The sequence below is a fragment of the Cydia fagiglandana genome, chromosome Z (genome assembly GCF_963556715.1).
Source record: "Cydia fagiglandana chromosome Z, ilCydFagi1.1, whole genome shotgun sequence".
Lineage (NCBI taxonomy): Eukaryota > Metazoa > Arthropoda > Insecta > Lepidoptera > Tortricidae > Cydia > Cydia fagiglandana.
This window is the reverse complement of record NC_085959.1, coordinates 9,730,469-9,756,849: the sequence shown is the minus strand read 5'-3', so window position 1 is coordinate 9,756,849 and position 26,381 is coordinate 9,730,469. Positions and strand designations below refer to the sequence as shown.

Here is a 26,381-nt window from a genome sequence, read left to right as displayed (position 1 = left end):
GACCGAAAGAACTGGTCACTCTACAATGTACGATGCGGCTAAACGTGGGCCGCCTTATTGAAGAACGTATCGCAGTGACAATCCGGCTAATCGTCGAACCGCCGCATTTCAAAACGCCCCTGTTTTTGAAAACGGCTAGCCGTAATGTAATACGGCGGATTATACGATCTGACTACGACATATACATTATGTATCGTACACATAACGCGTGGAGCGCTCTGGTATCACACATGTGATACTAACTCAATTTGGGTCGTAGCGAATCAATATCAGACGTGTGTTTCTACAGATCAATATGGGTCAAATTGCTTTGCATCAATTTGTTGTATGGTGGTCGTTCCACATGTTAAAGGAATATTAAATAAAACGACAGCACTATAAAAACACTTGTTTTATTTATTATATTAAATTAATTAGTCCACTCCATAACCAATGAATAAAACTTAGGCAGGGTAATAAAGTAATCGTATGTAGGTACTTTAAAATTATCATTACAAGTATTTGGAATAAATAACCGTAACTCGAAGTGTGATATGCGATATGCCGCGGCCGCGCCTTATTGCAGAATTAAGTAAAACTCTTGTACTCTTGGTATTGCTCGTCAGATTACAAACAAATCGTTTGATCATTGTACATTGATTTAATATTTGAACTTTACCTTATATAAGTCTAGCATCTTATATAATTTTATCTCTTATAAATTATAGTTATAAACGACAGTAAAAGTATAGTATAGTACAGTCGCCATCAGATATATCGGAGCGGTCAAGGTGTTCACAATATCTGAACAAGCACTCTCACTCCTTGACAATAGAGGCGTGCTCAGATATTTGTGAGCACCTTGGCCGCTCCGATATATCTGAGGGCGACTGTACAAGGTTTCTGCAATCGGAGGAAGCCAATGATGATGGTCCATAAATTTGTTAAGGCGCCACTTGAGGTGTTCGGGTTTGAATCATCAAATGTAACACTTTACTATCGGCTATGTGCATGTACCTATTAAGCCTGTAACCTGTACATAAAGTATTTGTCAGAAATAGACTTTTTAGAACTTTTCGCACTGAATATTCATAAATTGACTTGTATGTTAATTGTTTTTCGCATGGCGATTTACTTTATGTCACGTTATGCCAATTCAAATCAAAGAAGACTTATTTTTAGGGTTCCGTACCCAAAGGGTAAAACGGGACCCTATTACTAAGACTTCGCTGTCCGTCCGTCCGTCTGTCTGTCACCAGCCTGTATCTCACGAACCGTGATAGCTAGACAGTTGAAATTTTCACAGATGATGTATTTCTGTTGCCGCTATAACAACAAATACTAAAAACAGAATAAAATAAAGATTTAAGTGGGGCTCCCATACAGCAAACGTGATTTTTGACCAAAGTTAAGCAACGTCGGGCGTGGTTTTTTTGCTTTATGGTACGGAACCCTTCGTGCGCGAGTCCGACTCGCACTTGCCCGGTTTTTATGTCTTTTATGCCTGGATTTCACTTTTTTGCACATAGCCAATAGTAGCGCATTTAAAATACAATATTTACAGCATATTAATAACATTGATTGGTTTCTTACAAACGCTTGTTTGGCATATACATCGGGTCTCACCACTGCCACCCGCTTGAGAAATCTAGAGACCTTCATAGTGTCACGTTATTCATAACAGTCATATTATTATTTAATACATGACACATACATACAGTTCAACATCGAACGATTAGACACACAACAGGATGCGCCTTGTATAAAACTGAGCATGAGTGTATGGAAACTTTACAACAGCTCGCTACATTTTATGTATTGTATGTGGACAGCTTTCAGTCGGTATTATTTTGTAGCTATGTTATATTAAGCGCGAGGTTATAGCTTATTACAATTTTATAGCTGGTTGTATGAATTTAATACTTTGGGCCCACAACGCCGGTGGTAATCTTTACAATATAGATATTTAAAACATGTTGTGGGAGTCGATATTCATAATTGATTAGGATCTTATATCATTTGATTTTCCACGAAACGCGACAAAAGAAATGCCAGTGGGCCACCTACGGAAAATTCAACACCTCGGAGACAAGAGTCAAGAGTGTAAGATAAATCACAGCACAAAGTATATGTGTTTACACGGACTAAGACAGTGACCATTAGTAGGCCTTATATCTTGCCAAAAAAGTTTAAGCCAATTGTGTACTCGTAGATTCGGGCTAACGAAAGTAGTGACTTAGGCACTGGTCCCACCGCGAGCTAGTAAGCTATGAGCTATCGGCTATAAACACGAACAAAAGATAAGCACTCCCGTGTAAATAAAAGAGACACGGCGATATTCATAGTTACTCGCGGGAGTGCTTATCTTTTGTTCGTATTTATAGCCGATAGCTCATAGCTTACTAGCTCGCGGTGGGACCAGTGCCTTAGCTTATTAAATGGCAACAATATTTTGAAGAGTCTGGCCGGCCTGTCAAAAGTAAATGACGCATATAAACAGGAACACTCTTAACTGACCATCGGTGGACCTTATGCCTTTTGTAATAAGGTTTACGAACTGTCAGTTAACAGTATGGGCGATGGTACAATTTAGTTCGAATATATTATTTCATCCAAATCAGTTTATCGGCTTCGCACGATTTTTTTTTATTTGGTGCTATTTTCTAGACTCTACCCTCATTTTCCCGAATCTAGAACCATCGAACACAAATGACGTGTAACAGACCATAAGCGATAGAATCAGAGTTCACATCGTTTGAATTGTTCAGAAAAGCGAGTCAATGGCGCTCAAAATGTTTATGGATCCAAGTTCTACATACTTTATGGAGTTTAGGACGTATTTTTTTATTTACTTTTATTAGTCTGAATAAATAAGGGAACAAAAACAGTAGTTACCTTGTTAGTTTTTACGTCCTAGTTCGTACGACAAAAAATACGCGACAAAGAAAACCTAGTTGGATTAGTGTTTCAGTGAAGCGTCATTTTTTGACTTCTCAACTCTATAAACCCTGTGTTCATTTTCTGTCATATTAAATTTTACATAATAGGATTGTTGGTTGCATGGGCAGTGTGGTCGATGAGGAAGCATTCCTGTATACTTGTACAATGTCAGTCTCTAGCGGCCTTTCACAGGTTGTCCCGTTACTGACTGTGATGTGATACATATGATCACAGTAAAAAGAAAATGGCCACTAAACTAACATATTTACGTCATTTTCTTTTCACTACGCTTAATTACTCCTTAGCATATTTAAAAACTAAAACAAAATCTCAAATTAACAACTATTTATACAGAAGTGAACTTTAAAACAAATCACTTTTCTCCTTCCTGTTCCAAAATACGATTAATCGGAGCAATTTCATACGCGTTTCGAGAATATTGATATAATAAATAAAAGTAAAGTAAAAGGTACGAACAACCAGAGGTGGGCAACGGTTGGCAACAGTAGCGTTTTTATAAAAACTTTAAGTAAATGCAAAAACTAATTATTTTAGCGCAGTCGTTAATTTAATAATTATTTTAACTCCAGGTGAGACGCATATGAAAAAGCCTTCCAATTATCAAGTTAAAATAAACAAAAACTTAAGAAAAATAACGTATATTATATGAAGTGTTGCAAAATTAATGCATACGCAAATCCCACCAGTGGAACAGAATGAAATATTTTGCGGCATCCGCAGAAGTTTTTCTTCTTATGTTTATTTTGTTACTTTAACTCTTTTTTTATACAACAGGCCGCTTCGTTCCGTGTTAAAAGTATGTCCGCCACAACGGTATCAATAAAAAAATAAAACAAAAAATAAATTATCTCAATGTCTACAAAATGTACAAGTTATGCATTATGTACGAAATCTACGTGCTTACAAAATCTTACGCGTAGGTATAATAGATCGTATAAAGAGGGCTGCCTCTATGGCCGCGTGTAAACCTACCATACCGTACCAGGAGCATTCCACGGGCTGTCCCGTACAAACGCATTTTATTTCCTGTGTTGCGACTTTTTTTTCGGCATTTAAAGCGATCGATTATTTGTCTGTGCATATTTTTGACTATTTGTCATAAAAAAGAAACTCTTATACCTGCAAATCTTCAGAAAATTCGCGTTTGTACGGGACAAATGGTAGACGATTTCATGGAATGCCCCACCATAGCAATCTCATGTTTGCGAAATATCAAGTAGCGACCCATTCAAGAAATAATTTCTAAAAAACTTTTTACTGTAATTTTATTATGGTATTAAATTGAAGGGATGTTTAAAAAACAACATAACTGCTTAGAGCGGTTGCCACTTTTTTAAGAACATTGTTAATCGTTTCAGGTGTCAACCAGTGTAGTCAGTTATGTTGTTTTTGTAAACATCCCTTCAATTAAAAATAAGTGTTCCGTGAACAAAGTTTTGCACAGAACACAAAAATTGACTTCTGTAAGTATGAATTAAGCCCTAATATGACGAATATGAACATTCAGCGTAACAAGACTAATTGCAAAAGTACACGGTACGGCAGATGCCTACGCGGCCGAATACATATTCCAAATGTTTTATAAGATTATTATTTAGAATAGGTATTAAAAATACGTGCTTTGCTAAATTAATTTTGATCTCTCACCTCAGCTTACTCTAACTGGGTCCTAAATTACAAAATAAATCTTTATAATTAACCTCTAGCCTTTATAATTAAACCTTGCCAAGCAAAAAGAAATTTTATTTTGTCAACAGAAAGTTCTAATTAGAATGGAATAAGAGACCTTTTTATAGGTCTCTGGGTGGCTAGAGGTTAATACAAAACGTGTAAACCGTAATGTTAAAAGTTTGTGTCTAGACAGAATCAGGCCGAGATAGGTCTGCGACGATTTTGATAGCACACGCAGTGCAAGTGTTATTTTAAACGTCAAACTTCTATGAAATTATGACGTATAAATAACTATCCATATAGAATCGTTTTAAAAATGAGTTTATAAGATCTGATTACTAGCTTTGGTTTTTTTATACTCTAAAGTGAAATTATTGCAAGAAACGTATGAGTATTTTAGTAACTGTATTTTCTCAAAACTTAAACTTTTAACATCAGCGTTGTTTACACGCAGTATGATAGAATATAGACTGAACATAACTGATAGAAGCTTACGAGGACAATTTGTCATTTTAACAATTTAAAATGCACTGAACTCGAGCAGGAGCGTGTTTCACTAATTACTATGTTTTCGTGGCGATTAATTACCTTAATATACAAATGTAACACTCGTACATAATTCTTTTCCATCGTATTTTCACGGAAACTTACGAACGTCACGAATTTACGAACTGCCGTGCCGTGATTGGTCCGTTCAAAGACACGGACGTCACACCAAGACACTTTCGACTCAAACATGGAGTAAAATTATCGTATGCGTGGCAGAGGGGGTAGCGCGACTATGCTAAGTCTGGAGGATGTTTTGTCTGTGTTTCACTCTAAGCGTGCGAGTCTGTCGACGTCACTCGCGGTCAAATGGTTAAAACTACCTCATTGTTGGAACTAGGATATCACTGGGACGTTTACTGTCCACAACTGAACAGCTTTAAACGGAAATATACGTCATACATAATTTATTGAGATAAAGTAATCAATCTGTCTCCACCCTCCGTTAAACCTAACGAATGGCAATGGCAAACTGTTCGCCTATATGACCCTTGTAAAAAATTGCTCTAGTCTAGAGGACCTTTTAACATCTCGAACTAAAATAAAAAGAAAATCTTCACTATACATATTTTGATACATTTGAGACCCTACTATCAATATTTGCTTTGAAAGCAATAGCACCACACCGATAATACCGACTAGGCGGCTTCCCCGCTTTACCCAGTTCATTCCATATAAAATATATATAAAAAAAGTTTTTTTTTTATAATTATAATTGGAAGACAAAGTAAAAAAGGTGACTGATTTCGGGGGTAAGAATTAATAACTAATATTTTTATCAATTTAGATATGTACAGATTGTACATCATAAAAACAAGTTTAATCATCATCATATCTCTTCCATCCCCCCCCCCCCCCTACAAATACCCAATGTATCTGCAATCACCATCACTATCATATTCTCGCCCAAGCTTACCTTATCGATTGTCAGGTTCAATAGTAATTTCATACTAAATAAACACCCAGATTAATACGAAAAACCTTTTAAAGGAATTCCAAAATGTTGTGTACACGCCTTTATATTATAATATATCTTTTTCGATCGATGTTGTAGTGCATAATTGTTTTCCATTCTATTTTCTCGGAAACGTTCGTATTTGTCATGTTACTTCTTCAGTACTCTTTGTACCGAAACTGACTGAAATAGCAAGACACGTTCGTAACTTTCCGTGAAAAAACGATGGAAAACAATTAAACACTAGATCTGTATTTCATGAAAATTCTGTGGTAAACGCAATCTCATTCACTTTTCTAAAAATGTTTGCTCTCTCTAGCTACGATCATGTATGTTTTCCCACGACATCGCCAACGTGTTTCTACCATACACAAATGGTCTCAGTTCTCAGTCCATTGATTATCAGCGACCTTAATGATTTTCTTTTACCCCAAAATGGAAGACTGACTTTGTATGAAAATGCAATATAAACTTTGTAATACATAGTTGCAAATGTTTTATCAGATATCTTTACACATTATAAAACAAAGTCCCCCGCCGCGTCTGTCTGTTTGCGTGTTTGTTCGCCATAAACTCAAAAACTACTGAACGGATTTTCATGCGGTTTTCACCTATCATTAGAGTGATTCTCGAGTAAGGTTTAGGTGTATAATTTGCTAACCCGTGCAAAACCGGGGCGGATCGCTAGTAACATATAACTCATATAAGTTTCTATTTTGAAAACGCTCCTGCATCGAATAAAGTGCGAGACTACGAGGGTGAAGGGAGCGTCGACAGCGAATCAAAGTAATCGCGTTCCTATACATCCGTCCCTTTTTAACATGCGTTGTTTCTGACATGTGTAAGAAAAACAAATGCATTAGAACGCAAACATTGGAAGCTGTTTTTCAATGCGCCAAAGCTGTGAAGACGGTTTTATTTTAAAAGCCCTATTACAGTCGAATAATTTTTAGCTAGTACATACCTACTATGAGAGATCATTAATGACTTCATAAAACACAAAGAATATCGTTTGAATAACTTTCAATATTTTTTCATGAGTTTTTTTAATAAATAAATAAATTTCATGCGTTGTAACTTAGTCGGTAGAGTATTAAAGAGATCAACCGTGGACCTATTTATCTTAATATTTCTTAAAGCCAACAAATTGTGACGCTCCGTTCACCCTGGCATAACGCAGCAATAGATTTGGTATAGAATTATATTTGAAATGAAACGCATTACGAGTCGTAATTTTCGCTAGCTTATGTATGTATGTACTTTGTATTCTGAGTACAGTCGCCATCATATATATCGGAGCGGCCAAGGTGCTCACAAATATCTGAGCACGCCTCTATTGTCAGGGCGTTAGAGTGCGTGTTCAGATATTGTGAACACCTTGGCCGCTCCGATATATCTGATGGCGACTGTACAACCACTGCCCAAAGGCTACATGTTACTCGTGAACAAGTAGCTCCACTTAATAATTCTTAATCACCCGAAAGCGAAAATTACCAATCGTGGTAACAAACACGGATAGGTACAGCACGGTCACTCACATAACGCGCCAACACGACGTAGTTACTAAAATAATAACCGATTGTAACTAAGTTTTCTTACTATTGTATGTGTACTTTGCAATCCCTCAATCCCTTAATCACATTCGCTGCTCGACGCGTTATATGGGTCCCTACTTATTATATACACTCGGAAACAACACGCAAATATCACAGGAAAAATAAAAAAAAGCTTTTTACAAAGATTACGATAAAAACTCATAAAACAGGATAGCCTTAACAAATAAAAACTACGTTGTTGGTAACAAAATAATATCACTACATGAAGTCCGTATAACGTATTTATTAAATGCTCCTTTCTGATATTATTATATTTAATAATATAAATCTAAGAGGTAGGGGTCAGGACAATTCGGCGGGGCCGAACTGGGCTTACGTCTCATGATACACATTGCCGTTCGTGTATCTCCTTTGACTTAAGATATGCACTGAGACAAACATTAAACATGTATTTATCTCTTATGACGCATATATCTTACCCTTCTAACGTCTGTTTTTATCTACGTTAGACACTCAGCACAAATATTGTACAATTACAAGATAAAACCCTACCGATAACTAGATGAAATCGCAAGGTGTATCGTAAGGCGACAGCGCAACACTTAGACGCACGCAAACGCAGGCATCAGGTACATGAATACCTTCAAATATTTACTTATAGAACATAGAAACATCTAGAATTAAAACGTCTCAATACGCATGTACAGATGTAGTGTATAAGTGTTTTCCATAGTTTTTCTCGGAAACGTTCGCATTTCTCATGCTACTAACAAGGAAGGGTACCCAACTGTCCGACTCCGATTTGATTTATTTTGATATATGTTATAGAGTAGTCTAAAATAACGGACACGTATTTTTTTTTAGCAGCCCAAACTCAACCTGTTAGGAGAAAATGGCCTTCAAAGTACTGAAAATTGACCAAACTGACTGAAACTGACAAAACAAATTGACTTCTAATTTCTGAGAAAAACTTTTTTCAAAAAAATGATAATTAATTACTGGTTTCGTTATATGTCGGAGAACATGAATAAAGAATGGGGACGTGTTTTGTCATTTCACCACAAACTCATTTTTTATATATAAAAATAATATATATATATAATAAATAAATGTAATAAAGTTGGGTACGCTTCCTTGTAAGTCTAAGTACGTACGTAAGTGCTAAGACTAACTGAAATAGCGTGACACGTTCGTACCTACGTTTAAGTGAAAATACGATGGTAAACATTTATGCACTACATCTGTATCGCTAGAATCAAAGTATATTTCACTTCTGCGTGCGCCTGGTCTTTATAAAAACATAACATTCAACCGATTGAACTCTTAGTTGCAGTAGAGTTCTGGTACTAATCTCATTTTGTATTAGATGTAAATATTCGCCAAGCTAGAAAAACGTCGCACAGGTTCAAATAAAAATTACCTATGTTTGCAATATTTGCGATATTCCACAGATAATTCGAGATTCCGCCATAAGGCTGCATACAGTTCGAATTATATACATAATTGTACATTTTTGAAGAAATAGTTACAATTAGGTCAAATAGTATCAATTCTTCATCACCAGCGTGAAGTAGTAAATCTAATGCAGATATAAAAATATCTCGTTGCAAGAGTCGAATTTAGAATGGAAATTTTGCACCAAGAACTCTATTGCACGATATTTAATAACCAGAACCCCAACGCACTACGCCAAGCGTCCCTTTTCCTTACTACTACAATGACTCGTTCCCACTATTCAGTCGTACATATTAACAAAGCACCACGAACACAAGTTTCTTAGTCCATGACACTTTTTAAATTCGCACTGCGCTGTTAATATTCTACTATCTTTATACAATTGGCGTCTTATAACCACCACGTAAGTTACTTAGGCCCACTTGCACCATCCCACTAAATCGGGATTAAGCGGTTAAACCGTTAACCTAGTGTCATATTGTACTGGTAACCATGACAACTCCAGGTTTAAGCGGTTAACCCCAGGTTAGTTGAATGGTGCAAGTAGGCCTTAGAGGTGTAAGCTAGGATATAGTTATTGAAAACGCACATTATATGACAAACATTATTTTATAGTTCTTACTTTATTGTTTTATAAGAATGCTTTGCGTGTGGACCAAAGCTGGCGTGAATGAAATAAACGTATCATAACAACAGTCAAGTTAAATGTGCGAAAGCATTTCACAAATATATCTATTGCTTAGTTCATGCACACCAGATTTGGCATAGTAACCTCTAGTGCGTTTCTTGCTACACCTCCTATATGTAACTAACGTAAGTCATCCTTCGCAAAAAGTTACATCGATTGTCAATCAAATACATTCAGAAATCGTCCATATTGACCACCGGGTAAGCAATATTTTTGCGTGAAACGTGGTGATTACAGAGTAACCTGACCAAAAGCCGTCCAATCCGTCCGTTCGGTCTACATCTTGCCGAGGTCGCCCGCGCCGATGTTGGCGAGGGTCTTCTTGATGCGCAGCGCCGTGAGCCGCGCGGCCGGGTTCTGGTACCAACACTCCTTCATCACCTTCGAGATTGAGGAGAGGATCTGCAAAGGAAAGATAAGTGGGGTTAAAAGACTGATAATTTCAGAGGGATTCTTGAGAAAAGGGTTCCAAGAGACAGAGATTGCCTTCTTGTAGTTGTTGGTTTATCTTTAGAGCATTTTATTAACTGCTCAGACTTTGACTTGTTAAATGACTGCCTTTTATCAATAACGTATCTGAATCAAATGAAGTCTACAGATAAGTCAGAATATAAAAAAGCGAAATCATCTTAGAATGAAAGCAATTGTCTTCTGTACCATTCTGTGTTAACTCGTGTCAGGCGTGGCTCACTCCGCGATTTCGTCGCTTTGCTACAGGTAGCTAAAAGTACATCCGTTCGACCCCAATTTTGGGATTTGCCATAAGACGCGCGTGGCGCTGTCGCCACCTAGCGGCCATATCTCTGCTGATCGTGATAGACGCGTTTTGTTAGAGAGTGAGTCTTCTGTACCTAGTACTATTATTTATTCTGTGCTCGTGTGGCATCTCACACACTGGAGGTTGTCAGTATTATCTAAGTGAAGTCTCAATCAGGAAGATTTGAGTGCCACCGGTTGCCAGGGTTGGGGTCGGGCGGTATTCGTTCGGCATCTACACAGGAAGCTGAGGGCCTACCGCGAATCATGTTCGACGTGTTGCCTCTCTGTCGCACTTGTAATTCGTACGTAAGTGTGACAGGGAGCTAACACGTCGAACGTGCCTCTGTACTGAGTATGGTACATACCGGGTCCGAGTGCCACCGGTTGGGCACGCTGGGCCGCCGGCGCTCCAGGCACACGACCCTCCTCATGTCCTCGAGGGTAGGGTCGGGCGGCACACAGTCGTGGTACGGCGGCTGGTATTCGTCGGGCAGCGCGCCGCAGCGTCGCGCCATCTCCCATACGACGAGCCCGAACGAGTACACGTCCGAGCGCTTGTACGGGTCGAACTGGCGCGTGTCCATCGTCTCGTCTAGCACCTGGAACAGTATAGATGGAAGTGAGACTTACAGAAGTAATGTCATTGTACATGTCACACTAAATTTTCAGTGGTAGTAGTTAATAAAAGCGTTGCTGGCGTAGCCAATGTGATCGTTAGTTATCAGATCGCCAATCGAAAAGAAACTTATCGTCCACATTTTTCTTCCTATACATTTTTCCTGGAAAAATAACACGCCTTTTTGCGATTAGTTCGATTTCATCACGATCTTTATGTGACCAAAGAATTGCTGACAAATTCCTAATTACATCGTACATCAGTTTCGAGAAATTGATCGGTGCTAGTCGGGGTTAGAACCCAAAACTTACACATGAAGACACAGCGTACAGCCGTACAAATTACAAAGACAATCGAAGCTCTCCGATCGTAGCCAGAGGGCTATTGACATTCGAGGGTGCTTTATTACCGCCCGTGGCGTGCACGAAATTGTAAGGCTTCGTCACTAGGGTTTCTGGTTTCTCGACCTTTTTAATTTCTCGAGGCACGGGAATTCTCGACCAAGATTTCTCGAGTTTCTCGAGTATCTCGAGAAATTTTGAAAGCTCCAAAAACACCATGTTATTTAATTTTTTTGCTTTTTTACACATCAGACTCGTAGGAATCGTAGGTGAGATCAAGAATTAAACATATGGTATGTTTTTAGTCACCATAAATTGCACTTAATAATCAAAAATACAACAAAAAGAAACTATAGGTGCAGGCGTACGCACCGGCGATGTGTTATGCTATAGTGTATTTCTTTAGGTATTCAACAAAATGTAAGCAAACCATAATTTGGTATTTTATTAGGCAGCAATCATCATCATCATCTCAGCCATAAGACGTCCACTGCTGAACATAGGCCTCCCCCTTATGGGGGGTGAATGCCATAATCGCCACGCTTGGCAGGCGGGTTGGCGATCGCAGTCGAGTACACCGAATTTGAGGGACGCTGCTGCCCGTCCACCGGTGGTCTTGGACGTAGTTTAAGGACATACCCGGGTCCAGCAATAGGCAGCAATATTCAAATCAAAAAATTTAACTCAATGTGACAAAACTTACAGAAGTTTTACTACGTAATATTAATTACTCGTACTTACTCAACGTAACAATAAAGCAGCTAAAATTGTAATATTTTGATAATAGGAATAAATCGGGATGATTTGATTTATCAATCGTAATTCCGTTTTGTAATATTTGTTATTACACTTATTACATGGTCCTATAAATTGAAAAACGCTTTAAAATCGTAAAATTTTAAAGCGTTTTTCAATAAAAAGACACTACATGAAAGTCATGAATCATGATAGTCCAACAGTTTCAAAACATGAAAATCGGTTAAAGCTAGAACGATAGGGCGCATCAAGGTAGTTTTTTATTTGGTTGGCAATAAATGTATTAAGTGGGTTCCTAAAAAAAAACATTGTTCATATTTATTTAACTACCTAAAGAAATACATTATAGACACATCATATCACGCGTGTTTTCTTTTTACTTGAGGCATTGAATATTTTTTTCCCGTCTCGACTTACGACAAATTTCTCGAGATTTCTCGCCTCGGGAATTCTCGAGCAGAAACCCTATTCGTCACACAGGCGCGTTTTCAGGGCGGGGCGTGAGCGGGGCGCGCCGCATTTACATATAAACCGCTCACGCCCCGCTCGGAAAATGCGTCTGTGTGACGGAACCTTTACGCCTTTCCCTCGTCGGGAAAATAAGTTTTCTGTCTGCGAAGCGGGTAGTAATTGCGGCGTGGGTTGATATATGTACAGTCAGCATCAAAAGTAGCGGATCAGACTACGCGTAATATGCATCTTACCAATCAGCTTACAAAAATAGATATGTACAACAATTACGATTATAACAGACACTTTTGAACGTGAACTGTAGAGATATAAATGTATTCGAGGGTAGCAGATTCTTTCATCCTGCTTTTGTTGCTCACTGTACCTTAATTATTATAGCAATTATTGCGTTAATAAGTAAGATACATACTTGAATAGCTTTGAGATTGTTGCCTGTATAATATGAGGAACACTCAAATATAACTTACGTATATTCTGAAGTATTTCATAAATGCAAAAAAAAATTGTTTTTGAACTTCTATTTGTGTCATAGAAACTTTATATATTAGAGTGCGTACATCTATATATAGTATAACTTCTAGACCTTGTTATCAAGTTATCATCCATTCTAAATGACCAAACTACGAGTAGGTTTCTGGTGAATCTCTTCTCGTTTTTAATTGACTAAGAACGCGTATATTAACTTTTGGAGTTCGTTTCGTTCGAAGGATTGTTTAAGTTCATACTTGTGTATTATTAATGAACGAATCAATAAAGTTCTCAAAGTCTGTAGTGATATTCAGAGTAATGAGAGTAAAATCAGTAAAATGCCGCTTACGATCGCGTAGGTATTTACTACGAATTGCTCGTTTACCGCATTTAGAAGTTACTTTTATTGTCATAGCTACGTTTACTCCTTTTCATTCATGACCTAAACCACATTTTATTACCTTATCAACTCTATATAATACTGGATAACGCTGCGCTGAACGCTTAGCTTAATTTTAATAAATATGTATCATTAGAAACTCCCTCATACTCGTAACTCGTAACGTATCTATTTACTCTGTACAATTTTGGATAACACTATACGGCACAATTTACAAAAAGCAATACTTAGTAACAATCTCCCTCACAACGGTAATCGAAGCTGATTGGATGATCGATAAATTACTAGACATTCAATCATTAGTTTTCGAACAACAACGCGCGTAATGGAGGGTACAATGCGTCGAGATGATAAACAGAACGATTACAAACGCAACACAGATAAAACCCTAAATGGTACATTTCAGTCTTATGTAACATTGAAATAAGATTGAATTTCGTCATACGAGCGTAATTTGTTTTTTCACTGTGCTGACTTTATCTTAATTGTGATACGTAATGTGACTAATAAATAATCGATCTTTTGTATATCTCGCAGAATACGTACGACAAGTGAAAGCCGAATCAGTTGTATGTTTCGGAGTAAAATCTGGTATATTTTTATACAGGGACTTCTCTAAGCCATAGGTACTTTGTGAGTCAATTTTGTAGGTCATTGAAATTCAATTTTGACTGTAGGACCAATCCCTAAACTGCGAATGAAAAAACCCGATTTTTTTACGATATCGTAAAACTTAGAAATACTACTCCTTCTGTTTTAGAGTCATAAGCACTGAGTTCTTACCAAATCTTATCTTTAAAGGGTATGATGATTGATGATTTAACACGGATTAGATTTTACTCTTATAAGCATGAACCCATTAACCCTCTTTTTGTGTTCTGATTAATCAACCAACTAGAATACTGAATAAGAGCTAAGAAATGACCCCACGTGTATAGTCCCGAGAGCGACTCCATTTATAACCGACTTCCAAATCTCAAAGGAGGTTATCAATTCGGTTGTATGTTTTTTTTATATTTTCATTTTAGACCCGCGTGAGACCCGCCCTAAAATGTAGGGTAAAATGTCTGTAAATGCCGTCCTAAGTATCGGTGGGCGGATCGAGTGGAGGCAGATCTCCGGGAGCTCGGCGTCAGTGAAAACTGGCGTGATTCCGCGCAGGAACGAGTTAAATGGCGTGCTCTAGTGTTGGAGGCCAAGACTCATTTTCGGTCATCGCGCCAAACTAGTAAGTATTTTACACACGCGCATGACCGGTCCCGCGCCACAGAAAAAATAATAGTACTAGGTACAGAAGACACTCTCTAACAAAACGCGTCTGTTACGATCGTGACAGATATGGCCACTAGGGGGCGACAGCGCCACGCGCGGCTTATAGCCACCAAAATTGGTGTGGAACGTAGGTACTTTTAGCTACCTGTAGCAAAGCGACCAAATCGCAGAGTGAGCCACGCCTGCCCGCGCCCTAAAATGGACCTTAACCTTTTGGACGCCAATGACCGATATATCCGCACCGCAAGTTCAACGCCAAAGACTGATTAATCGGTCACCGACCACAGATCAACATAGGCCTACGTGCATATGCATAAAGTTCAATTTCAGTTTTGACACTTCGGTGACGAGGCGTCCGATTGACAGCTTTTGTGTTTGACACGGCGTCGAAAAGGTTACAGACTACGTAGGGCCCGCCGCCGCGCATTCACACTGCGCCGCGGGCCCGCTTGGTCACGGTCACGCCCGCGCACACCCGCTCCCGCCACGTGTGTGTAGCTTTACCAGTTCATCATTCCTCCACATGGATTATTTAGATTATGTGTATGGCAATTTGATAAGAGGTTTTAGTAGGTAACATACTTGTCAGAGTCACTTCTGCTTTCATTTGGAGCGTCGATCTTTAATGGACCTTAATGTCATAATCACACCGTCGAAATTTCAATAAAAATTCTAAACTACTTACTGCATTTTAGTATCAGGCTACTGTTGACATTCACCCCGAAAGAGAATGCCATGTTATCAGAGAGATACGAAACACGGGCTATTACAATATATGAAATACATAGATTACCTCCCACAGACATTACAATATGAGGCGTTTGGGAAGATATGCTACAGTCCGTCTAAGCTAACTTTGCATCGACTTGAAGTGTGAGAGTGTCATCATTTGTTATTGCAAATGACATGATAAGTGAGCTTGGTCTGACTACTCCGACTATTACCAATACGTAGTACTTAGGCGGTCTTTTATTTGTAAAATTCTACACCGCGACCCACACTAGAGAATTGTATTTGTAAATGTTATGTAAAAATGCTATGCCTTTAACTGAAGCGGTTAAAAGGTTACATGCGACTGATTTGTATTATGTTTATAAATTAATCTACATTCTGCTATGAACTCAGCGTAACTGCTTTACTACCAATTAGATAAGTGGTATACCTATACAGTCGCCATCAGATATATCGGAGCGGCCAAGGTGTTCACAATATCTGAACAAGCACTCTAACGCCTTGATAATAGAGGCGTGCTCAGATATTTGTGAGCACCTTGGCTGCTCCGATATATATGATGGCGACTGTACATAGCCCACGTTTACATTTAGAACTATTTATTGTCGATATTTGTAATTTACACAAGAACATCTTTAACATGGAAACTTTTATTTCGTGTATTAGAACTTTTTTCTGCGTTTTAAGCAAACCTAAAGGGACAACGATAGACAATTTTAATGGAATGCTGCCAATATGTGATGACCGGGTGGTCTGTTATGATCCATCTATTAAATAAATCTGTGATGCAATTGTAGGTACGGTATCTATATCTAAACAGTCATCTCATTAACTTGATAAGCACTTTGATAGGTAACGCGGGGGACATAATCAGGCACACAGCGTGCGTGATGATAGGTCTGGATATTTCCAAACGTAAACAAACCAATTTGCAATTATGCGAATATAAAGTCCTTTTGAAGGTTAAGTATGGCCGCAGATTTTGTCTGATGTACTTTATAATAAAAGATAAAGCCTTTCAAAGATCATATACTGGAAATTGGGACAGATACCGCCGTGGCCGGGTGGCCAGGGTTCGGTTCCTGCCTCGGCCACTGAGATTCACTGTTTATCAGTAGATATGCCTCACCTCCGGCGCCATGTACCGCTTGGTGCCGACGCGATTGGTCGACGGCACGTCCACTGAATCGCTGGACACGTTGTGGCGCACCGCCAGCCCGAGGTCGCCGATCACGCAGGTGAGGTTACTCTTCACTAGGATATTCTTCGATTTGAGATCACGGTGGGCGATGGCTGGCTTGCCTGTGCAACAGTAACGGATTTTAACAATGATAGTAACTGCGCGTCATTGTTACACAGCATTCTGAGTCATGTTGCTAAGAAATATATATATATAATAAAAATAATGGGAGAAAAGCAATAAGTTACTTTTGTATGATTATTTATGTACCCTGTATATTCTTAATAAAAATAATTAATTATATAAAAATATTCATAGAATTAACGAAATTTCTGGTCCTATGTGTACAGGGAGCTGCAGAATGCATGGGCACGTTATCAAAGAATTCAATTATAAAATAACTATGCAATTATGCAACATGACAATATGGGTGTGTTGTGTACGCGAGGCCGGCTGCGAGCGCCATCTTGACTAGTGGCCGTGGCCGAGGCCGAGTCCATAGCAACGAGGGAGTCGAATAGCGGTTAGGTACTGTCACCTTTAGTGCCGACGATGTCCATGTGCAGATGCGCCAGGCCAGTGGCGACGCTGAGCGCCATTTTGACGAGCGTGGCCGAGTCGATGGTACGCGCTGTGAGGAAGTCGAATAGGGACCCGTTCTCGTGGTAGTCGGTGATCAGCCACAGCTGTGTCCATGTGCCGTTGTCTGAACAAATTAAGTCGAGTCATCATTCCCTTTTATTAATGTGGAACAATTATTAATTCTCTTGACACTTGTAATCCCAAATAGTATCAAAGTTAGGCATTTCATCAAAGGCTGTCCGGATTTTTCGAAAAAGCAAGTATCCAGCTTAAAAACATGTCATATTTACGTCTACATTTTATCTAGTTTGCCAACCGTGCTGCCACCGGGATCGGAGCAGCGGAATGTTAGATCAACAGGTGACCTTACCTTTATTATCAGCAGCGATGAACCCGAGTATGTTTTCATGTCGCAACATGACAGTCTGGTATATCTCGGCCTCGCGGAACCAGGAGCACTCCTCGCGCGACGAGAATATCTTCACGGCGACGTTCTCGCCCCGCCAGCGGCCGCGCCACACCTCGCCGAAGCGGCCCTTGCCGATAATGTCCACTAGTTGGATCTGCCGGGCGATCGAACGTTGGACCAGTAGGGGGAGACCTGGCAAACCGAATCCTATGAGTATTACGCGTATATCTCCAACTAACCAAAAATGTCAGTCACACACTAATATAGGTATTAATCTATTTTGAAAGTTAAGGTCATTAGAAGTCGACAATTTCAGTGGAGGAACAAAGATCTTACCATAAGATATTACCAGACTTGCAAATTGATTAGATCAGGGATTTCCAAACTGTGCAACGGCGTTGTTTTAGAGGCATCGGAAACTATTATGCTACAAGCAGGTGTCTTCACTTCAAAAGAGTCGCAATAAAAAATAGATTTCTAATCACCGGGTTAGGTAATTGACTCACCTGAACCAGATCCGGAGGTCGTCAACTCAATCATATCCCTGATAGTAGCCGTTCCCCCCAGTATCGGATGTCTCGGCTCGCACATTGAGTCCTCGGCGGGGAACAGCGGCCTGGAGCCCAGGCCCCTCTTGAGCATCTTTCGGGACCTCTTGGCCCACCAGAAGCTTATGGCGGCGCAAATGCCCAGTACCATGAGGCCAATGATCCAGGGCACCACTTGCCATGCCGCCGCGGTGGGCGTCGTGTCTTTGGGAAAGTGAAATGTTATTCGGGGCTATTACGTTGTTCCACGTTAAATGCTCAATTCAGTTGCGAGTAAATTAGATATTTAATAAAATTTTATTTTATTACGCAGTCTGACATACTAAAAACTAGGTTATAATTATAACTACAGTAATCATAAGCCATCAATAAAAGCAGAAATTTTCGCAATTTTATAAAGCAATCGATTTAACAGTACCTCGTATTGAAGTACAAATTAACGTTAAAATATAAAGAATAAGAAGTAAGAGTCCGCATAATTTAGGGTGCTGATAGTATAGGTTTGGATAATCGAGGCTCTACTGTAAGAGTAAGGGGTCATCCATTAATTACGTCACACGAATTACAGGGCTTTTTGAGCCCTCTCCTTGTCACACTAGGTCACTAGGTACGTCACTAAATTTGTGACTCCCCTCCCCCTTGTCACAACATGTCACATTTTCTTGACCCCTTCCCCCTAAACGTGTGATGTACCTACCCTAAGAACTAGCCGAGTGTACGTGAGTCAGAGGGGAAGTCGGTGTTCTAAAGTTGTCGGAACGCGACCATAAGTGGCCCCGTCTCCGCCGCAATTACTTCGAGCACTATCGAGCATTTCACGTATCATACCCTAGGAGTATTGTACTTAGTAAGTACCTACGATACCTATCGTGACTGGTATGAAAAAATCTCGTATCTTGTTCTGTTAATAAAAATAAAAATGTGGTAACTATGTATGGTATGCATACAGAGTTACTGCGTTTTAACTTTGAGTAGCAGTGCGAGATACGAGATTTTTTCCAAGTAGTGTCGCTATGTTTAATAAAAAATAATACTAATCAGTATAGTATCAATTTATACTACACAGTGTTATCAATGGTCATTTAGCAAACGTCAACAAAATAATACATTTAAGATTTATTGTCTTTTTTATTGTCTTTCTGATTATAATTGTGAATTAATTCGAGACTCATCATTCATTATCATTAACACAAATTCATAACAATTTATTCAATGAGTTTAGATATGGATTTGTCTTTTTATCGTCAAAGAACTCCTATAAAACTTGACCCGGTTACGACAGACAGAAATTACTAACCTAGTTTTTAGTACGTAATCAAATAGTAATACAATAGGAATGTTAAATATCGAAAACATTTAAGTTCAAGCACAAGGTAAAATAATAATAAAAAAATGTTACCTTTGCCGCACTAAAAAGAAAGTATAATTATTGTTGCCATACGTTCAAGCACTTCATGTCGTGAAGTTTTTACATTTTAATAAGTTTATACACACTAATACACACATAATGCCCACCACAATGCGAAGCACACAAACAAAACGAAGCGACTGTGAACATCATGCACAATAATTTTGAAACCGATTACCATAACCAATATACATATCTATAGGAACACATATACATGACACATGACACTTGTGAATGTTATATATTCCTGCTGGACTATTCCCATATTTAAAAGGGGTACACCAATTTTGATGACGTCATTACGCTGAAGTAGCAGGCCTGCACTGCACCACTGTCTCCCGGTATTTTTGAGGTCATAACATGCCCATAACATACTATTCGGTAGCGGTTACCGGCTCTGATCTATCTCTTAGGTCTTTTCCCTTAAAAAGCATATGACAACTATCATCTGTACCTATATTTTACAAAATGTTAAAACTATGTGTTTACAAAACTAAGGTGTTTACATATTTCTGCGTAAATATGTCTAGAAAAGGGAATGCAATTGCGGGGGCGGAAAATGGATTTATAGCTAAGTTTCGTTCTTGGGAAAACTATATTTGTCCAATTTGCTCCTCTTTTCCAATAAGACATTAAAAGAGATGTACAATATAATTTAATATACATATTTAAAACTATTCCTAATATATTCATAAGCAAATATTCTCGACTATGAAATTCAATATAGACCGAAAAATAAGTATTAGGAACAGCGTCGAGATTGAATAGTCTTAAACATTTCCAAGTTCCAAGAAATCTAATAGATTTTGCATCAAACATTTGCATTTGATGAAAGAAGCACGCGATTGATGATAATATTCGTAAGTATTTTTATGAATATTATAGGTACACTGCCGCATTTAATCAGCTGCTTGAATTCAGTCTTTTTCTACTAGATATGAGGTGTGCTAAGTTTAGTCTTTATGTTGGCCGATTTGCGTGTTAAGTACATATTACGCTCGAGTTTACATACATTTTTAAAAGCCAACGTTCCAAAAATATATTAACACTTCACGACCTTTTATAGTCAGTGTCTTGGAAACATGTAAATAAATTTTTGGAACGATGGCTTGTAAAGATGTTTTGAACTCGGCTGTATTTAGGGCAGTTTAGCTCTAGTGAAAAAATTGTATTATCCTAGTGAGAAAGTGAGAAATATAAATATAGTATAGCACAGGTCATCATACAGCTTTTAACAGTCAATAGGTACCAACATTGTCAATTTAGCGTTTGAACGCGCACCGTTGAGACGTGTATTTTTATATCATAAAAGCGATACCCTAGTTCACACTCCTCCATTACGGGGAATATTTTTGTTGATTAATGAAACCGATGAAATTCATGTCTTGGTAGTAGAAAATCATATCATAAAACAACCTTAGGTTATACTTAGAATTTAAGTTATTAACATGCGATTAGTATTTAAAAATAACATGCTTTAGAGGAAATCCGGCGATGATCACGTTCGTTATGCCCCAGTAATGGTAATTCGAGACATACCTATGAATTCGCCTTCGCATTCGAGCGGCGTCGACATCCCTCCATGCCTAGTTATATAATACATACATCCTTTAAATATAAAACTTCTAATAGAATAGTAAGAAAAACATTTATACCTTCTGTATATAAACTCATTTGGAACGACACGTCCAAAGCTAACATACAGATTGTACTCAGGTTTTAATTACGATTCAGCATTCAGCATCGTCATTTCATGCGAATTGTAATTTGTTCCATATCGTTTTTTGTTCCCAATGATGTAACATTCAGGGACATGGACAAGACAGTACAAGAGCCCTTTTGTACCTATGAGGGCCTACCTGGCTCGTCGCTTCGGTTACAGAGGTCCGTAGAGCAGCAAAATACATCGCCCTTCTGACACCATATAGGCCAGTCCCCAGGCGGGAATACCGATTCCTGCTCCCAACATCTATTCAAATCAATAACATTAGAAACATGTCTAACGGGTGATCAATGCCGGTCGTCTAGAGGAAGAAATTTAGTGTAATTAGAACAGAAATAAAAAATAAAAAAAACAACTCTATTAGCCATGCACACTCGCACCGGGGCTGCGGAGACGCGGCGCTCATCGACACACCAACTCCGATTATTATCAACCTCTGTTTACGTTTCAGAATTATTAGGTAGACACTAAATCAAATGGCCTGACGAATGGTATGATGAGACGACTGGTCTTATCCGACCACCTAAAATCTTAAAAATAAGCAAATATATAGATCACCCATGGATAAGTAGGTTTGAAGGCGGTTCCTGTACGGTATTATTTATATTGAGATTATTATTGTACGAGAAGAGGATTCTATTGTTTTTTTATATAAATAGAAGCTCAAATCAAGCAAAAAGTGTGAGGCGCACTTCCAGATTTTGCATACAAGTTGCTGTCTCATATTGTGTAACACCGGACGTAAATGTCATTATGCTACTCGTTCAAGCCAATATCCTGCTGGACAATGTGAGAAAGTAAATGTAAGTCAAGTTTGAAATGGTGGGTGTCGAGGAGCGGTACGTAATCGCAGCGCAGACCGCGCGCGTAGCCGCGGCACCCGGTTCACTAGAGTACGGTTAGGAGTGTCTGTGTACCGGCAAGCGGTGCGGTTAGCGTCACGGGCGCTTGCCTACCTGGCGGCTTCGGCTGCAGCTGCGGACGCATATCGCGATTGCACATGTCACGACTGTCACAACACTGTATCACCACGGACTCATTTTTAGCCTTCGTCGTGGAGCAACCGAAGGGGTGCTCCGGCGGTATCAGTGCTTTACGGTCCATACAGCTGCGTCGCGGGGAAGCCAGAAATCATGTTTAGTAGGTTAAAGCGAAAACCATGGCACACTCGGAAAATAGTTTTTGTTAAAGACGGCACATCATTCAAAACTAACGGGCCGGCCCGGATACTTAGTAGATAGGTACATATTCTAATCAGGAAGCGATGTTAGAATTGGCATCTCAACACAAAACTTATAGGAAATGACGATGCAATTATGATTCTAATAGTACATCAAAAACAAACTCAAAATCGGCATTTTCCAAGAAGTCACACGGCCTGGAGAGCTTACCCGTGAGAGGGGCGGAGCGTTGGCTCGCTATTCGCTCTTTGGAAATCTCATCGGAATTGCAGAGATCGGTCTTACAGCAATAATTACTTGGACTCCTGCATGGTAGCGGGTCGTCCGGGGGTAAGCCATTTAAACAGCTTTTGGACACCTCGCTATAGGCCAACCATTACATTAAACACGTGTTACAGTGCACAAGCCACATCAATCAATTGCAGGTGTGTGTTTGTGTTGATATTTATTGCCAATGGTTTGTTGTATCTTTGTGTATAATTTTGATTAGATTAGTACCTTTAAGATCAAGATAAAATTCAAATAGTGATTTTAAGTCGAGTTGAGACCCAGTATAAATTTGGAATAACACAACCATAGTGTTGAGCACTGAATGTACGTGTGGCTACTCACCGGTATTCGTATTTCTCGAGGCCGTCCTTGAGCGTGGTGGAGGCGAAGCAGAACCCGTCAGTCTCGCAGGTCTCGTTCTGGCAGCTGGGGCCCGATGTGTCGCAGTAACATTTTAAGCCTGACCAAATCCAAATAGGTTTCAATTAGAATTTCTAAAGACTTGTTTAGGCTTGTCAAACAGACAAGTAAGATTCTTAATAGATCTTTTCTATATTTTAAAACAGTATAAAAAACTTCTCCATTATAACAAAGTTTTAATTTGTATAGATTAATGGTGTTATACATAAACATGATTTAAGCTCTTGTTTGTCTTAATCTGTCATTTTGACTTATGTATTTGTAAGAACGGGATAAAGCATAAATTGACTAATTGAGGCTTGTAAAGTTTTATGAATAAAAGGGTAAGCAATTATTCACTTAACCCTATATGTTCAATATTTAAATTACTTGAATTTTTACTTCAGAGCCAAATGGTTATTTAGTCGAAATCACTTTAAGTCTGCCTGTTATCTGTTTATTTATTTCATTTAAAGATATCATTTAGTCTTTCAATATTTTCTCTAAAGAGTTACAAAGGGCTTTAATCACAGCAGTGACATACTGCCATCCATAAATTAATAAAAAATAAACCACAAGGTACTGCAGACTCTGGCCTAAAAACTCCGCTACAATGAAATAGGAAGTATCATGTTGCATATGCTATGGCTCATGTCAGTATGTCAATCAAATCTGCACTGCAGGGTCTGCAGGCATACATGAATATCTTGGCACTGGCAAGGTCGCATTCATCTGAATACATGTATCTTGATAACATGAGCATGTTTAAATGTGTTTAAATGCATGTTTAAACCCACAATTTTCTTTGTACAGATTGATTTTTTTCTGCAATATTAAGTATTGTTGATAACTACACATCAGTAACTCGTGGCATTTAGGTAGCACTTAAAAGATTAGTTAAATTTTTTTTTTGTGGGTCTTTTTCTCAACTCTTATAGGAATTAGTGTTGTTTATTAATTTTTTAACTTTGTTTAATATTATTAACTAATTCATCATCAGGCTATATTAGTCCACTGCTGGACATAGCCCTAATAATAATATTAACTAACTAACCCAAATAATAATTAAGAATAAATCTTTTAAGTGCTACCTAAATGCCATGAGTTACCGATGTGTACTGATAACCAATTCAGTAGCAAATCTGTAACTCATAGGACTCTTGTTATCAGTTCTGAACCATTACTGAGAGCTTTGTTACAAATTTATATTTTCGGTTTAAACTCCCGAAGCCATAATGAACTTTAGTGAGTTAAATTTGTCCTGCTTCCTGATTTTAATAATTGAGCTAGAACTTTGCAAACTTACATAACATAATCCACATTCTGGTTCAGAACTGAAAAAGTAAGGTTTAGGTACAGATGCCAGATTAATATAATTGCCAGATTAAAAAATTAATATAATTATATATAACAGATTGATTGCTCAAATTTATCCAACTAATCTATTACAAATTGGTACAAAACCAGACATTGTTATTGAATTAGCCAATTAAACTATAATTTTCGTATGTAGGATGTAAAAACATATCTTAAAAATAAAACACACAAAACTCGCTCAAATAAAAAAATAATAACAAAGCAATAACTCTTCATTTCATATTTCATCTGCTAAATTGTAACTAAATAAGTCAAATAATAAAGCACATATTAAAAAAAACATGAAGTTCACTGACACAATAATGTTATGCAAAAGTAATATGGAATTTAGACACATTAATATGTGCCAACATACATGTTACTGTGCCTTATACCAAATTTTTTTTACCATTTAAAATATGAGTAATAGGAAGACTGTGAGAGGTGTAATAAAAAAAGGTGAGTAAATAATAAAGTATTCAAGTGACGGCTTCATAAAAACATATAGAACTAAATAATACACAAAATTTTAATTCTATGAAAAGTTTTGCTAATGCATGTGTGTATTTTTGTAATACAAAAGTTACAAAGTGATTCCTGGCATATATTAGTGAAACATTGTCATAACTGCAAAACTTGGCAATAATTGTGATGTTATATAATTATATACTAGTCCCAAGTATAAAAGATATTAGAACAGAAAGTGATGTTACTGTTGTACTACATATTACAATTTTGCATTGGCAAATGGAATCACAGTAATAATTGCAACTTCATTTTTATTTACAAAACAAACAACATGTATGTTGGTACAGTATTTGTTGCACAGACTAATTAATTAAATTTAGAAATTTATCTGTAAACATTGGCCATACTTAGAATATAGTTTGGTCAGACTTAATTTATGCATGGACTTAAGGTTATTTCTGAACACGACGGCCGACTAAAATATAAAGATGCATATGGCAGACATACGCACGCGAATGCCACAATCGGCTCATAACTTGTTTCTTGCAGCGGCGACCGTGATTGACCATAATTTCGTTAGCCTAGCCTCTTTGTAGCCTATCTATAAAAATATACCTACAAATGTATAGAATATAATTTTATCTTAAGAGCGTCAAAAACATTTACCTTCTACAGGGTCCAGCTTCCGATAAACCACGAATAACAGCAGCAGGAACCACTTTCGGCAAATATAGTTATGCATGATCACATTATTTGATTGAAACATTACAATCTAATGTCCAGACACGACAAAACACATATTATTGAAGCACGACAAAACAGCAATACGGCCATTGATGTCTAATAGGAACATGGCTTATAAGTATATTACACATAAACTGTCTCAATTGTTTGCGTATGAGCGGAACTCCGCTGGTTCAACACACTGACTAACGAAAATACATTTATAAAAACAACTTGTAAAATCAATGTGAAAGAATTTCCTTGATAGACGGGTCGCCTCTCCGGTGAAGTGAATGAATGAATATTATGAATACCTTTACTCAGATATACTATATGTATGTATACTATACACTTTAACACGGAACGAATGAAAATACCAAAAACATGTACAACTCTATCAAACAGATAAAAAATATTCATTGATCAAGCATATACCAGCATATACAACTACAGGGTAGCCAATTTAGAGATATTCAATTTTGAACCAAAAGGAAAAGTATACTTGGTC

The 26,381-nt window shown here is 38.0% G+C and overlaps 1 protein-coding gene across 3 annotated transcripts; it reads right to left on the bottom strand.

Moving 5' to 3' along the window:
* Positions 1 to 376: 376 nt before the first annotated feature.
* Positions 377 to 26,179, bottom strand: LOC134678713 (TGF-beta receptor type-1). 3 transcript variants are annotated; one of them, XR_010100232.1, is made up of 10 exons: positions 25,817 to 26,179; positions 23,270 to 23,387; positions 22,433 to 22,584; positions 18,304 to 18,549; positions 17,759 to 17,989; positions 17,345 to 17,512; positions 16,756 to 16,928; positions 10,936 to 11,169; positions 4,763 to 10,213; positions 377 to 4,640 (listed from the first exon to the last, which is right to left on the bottom strand). XR_010100232.1 is itself a non-coding variant. In XM_063537372.1 (9 exons), the coding sequence occupies exons 1-9, from the start codon at positions 25,914 to 25,916 to the stop codon at positions 10,088 to 10,090; spliced, it is 1,548 nt and encodes a 515-aa protein (XP_063393442.1). In that variant the 5' UTR covers positions 25,917 to 26,179; the 3' UTR covers positions 377 to 10,087. The 3 variants fall into 3 exon arrangements, 2 of the variants coding, with proteins under 2 accessions (XP_063393442.1, XP_063393443.1); XM_063537372.1 differs by having other exon boundaries at positions 377 to 10,213; XM_063537373.1 differs by lacking the exon at positions 22,433 to 22,584 and adding an exon at positions 21,613 to 21,722 and having other exon boundaries at positions 377 to 10,213.
* Between the last annotated feature and the right edge of the window lie 202 nt (positions 26,180 to 26,381).